The 1,548-nt window shown below is 29.3% G+C and overlaps 1 protein-coding gene across 1 annotated transcript in view; it reads left to right on the top strand.

Annotated features, from left to right (window-relative positions):
- Window positions 1–1,548, top strand: part of VWA3A (von Willebrand factor A domain containing 3A) — a 66,006-nt gene that overhangs the window by 29,101 nt on the left and 35,357 nt on the right. The window contains exon 15 of the mRNA XM_072418934.1: window positions 126–220. Within this exon, the coding sequence (XP_072275035.1) occupies window positions 126–220 (95 nt within the window). The remainder of the gene's footprint in view (window positions 1–125; window positions 221–1,548) is intronic.

Here is a 1,548-nt window from a genome sequence, read left to right on the forward strand (position 1 = left end):
TAATAATAATAATAATAATAATCGGTTTATCATTGTTGTTAAATTGATTATCTAATCATTTGAAATAATGTGCATAGTGTAAAGCTAGCTTTACTCTTTATTTTCTTTATTTTTTTTTTACACAGAAGCAGCTGGCAAAGATAGCCCAGATGTATGAGAAGAGAATAGACTGGCTTACCAAAGGAAGTCGAAGAATTTGGGGAACAATTTGTGAAAAAAGGTATTTTATGTTACATTGTATGAATATAAATATATAATAAACATAAAAAAAATGTTACATTGTATGAATATAAATATATAATAAATATAAAAAAAATGTTACATTGTATGAATATAAATATATAATAAATATAAATAAAAATAATCGCTGATAAACTTTGTTCAGTAGGCCAGGTCTAGCAGCAGCTGCAAATTCTAAGTTAGTATAGACAAAAGTTTTTGTAATCACAAAGAAACTGTAAGAGGCCGCTCACACATGTACAAACAATGTATAAAAACCCAAAGCAATTCACCCAACTCAGTACCATAATAAGGATTGAAGAGTAGGAGGAGATGCTAATCAATTTCTTCTAGTAATAAAAAAAGCCACATACCCTGATGGTAGATAATTCGATATGAAATAAAAGAAAAGAAATGAAAGCCAGGGTATTTGTTTGTTGTGGGAGTGTATTAATTATAATATACAATATTATTCCTTGATTTAAGGAATGAAAATAACAAGAAGGTGCAAGTATTTTTCAAACAACACTATATTATTCACAATGAGGTCCATCCTGATGTGTCCGAAGGCATGAGGGTAGCTTTTGACCTATTACTAGACAGATTATCACTAACAATGTGAAAAGATAGGTGTTCAAATTGTGTCCCGATGCGTTTCACCTTTAAGTCTTCTTCAGGGGACTTTTTAGCATGATGTTGAATTGCAGGCTGCATATAAACATATTCTATCGATAAATACATGATGTAAAAGGAGTGTTTCAAATATAACATGGATATATTTTTCAAAATATCTCGTCAAGTAATATTTAAGGTATATGCCATTATGATTGCTTAGGTATGGTAAGGTAGAAAGAGTATATCACATGGGTTGAAATAGATATATAATAACGACATGAATTGGTAATTTCTTATGATAATCCTAGATATTGATAATATCTACATTTAGCATCCCAAATTTAATGGTTATGTACTATTGGATGTAATAAAAATAAAAATAAAAAATTGTGATTTAAATGTGTGATGGTTGATACTATAGAAGTTCAATCATTATTTGTGTAAACTATCCAACATGATTCATTTTTATTATGATTGATAAGATGAAGGGTACTTACATGAGGAAATCAATAGGTAAATAAAGAAGCTGACTAAAGTTACGTAGGGTAAACGTCTGGGAGTAAGAGGTGTGTCTAGGCTTTGAGAACAAGTAAAGTATTTAAATATATAACAGAAGTAGTATAAAAGGGAGTTAAAGAATCATGGGCATCAATGCTGATATCAATTTAGTAAGAGTCCCTATGCTTCCATAAAAGTTAGTTTTAATTTAGTCAG

This window comes from Pyxicephalus adspersus, chromosome 7 (genome assembly GCF_032062135.1).
Source record: "Pyxicephalus adspersus chromosome 7, UCB_Pads_2.0, whole genome shotgun sequence".
Lineage (NCBI taxonomy): Eukaryota > Metazoa > Chordata > Amphibia > Anura > Pyxicephalidae > Pyxicephalus > Pyxicephalus adspersus.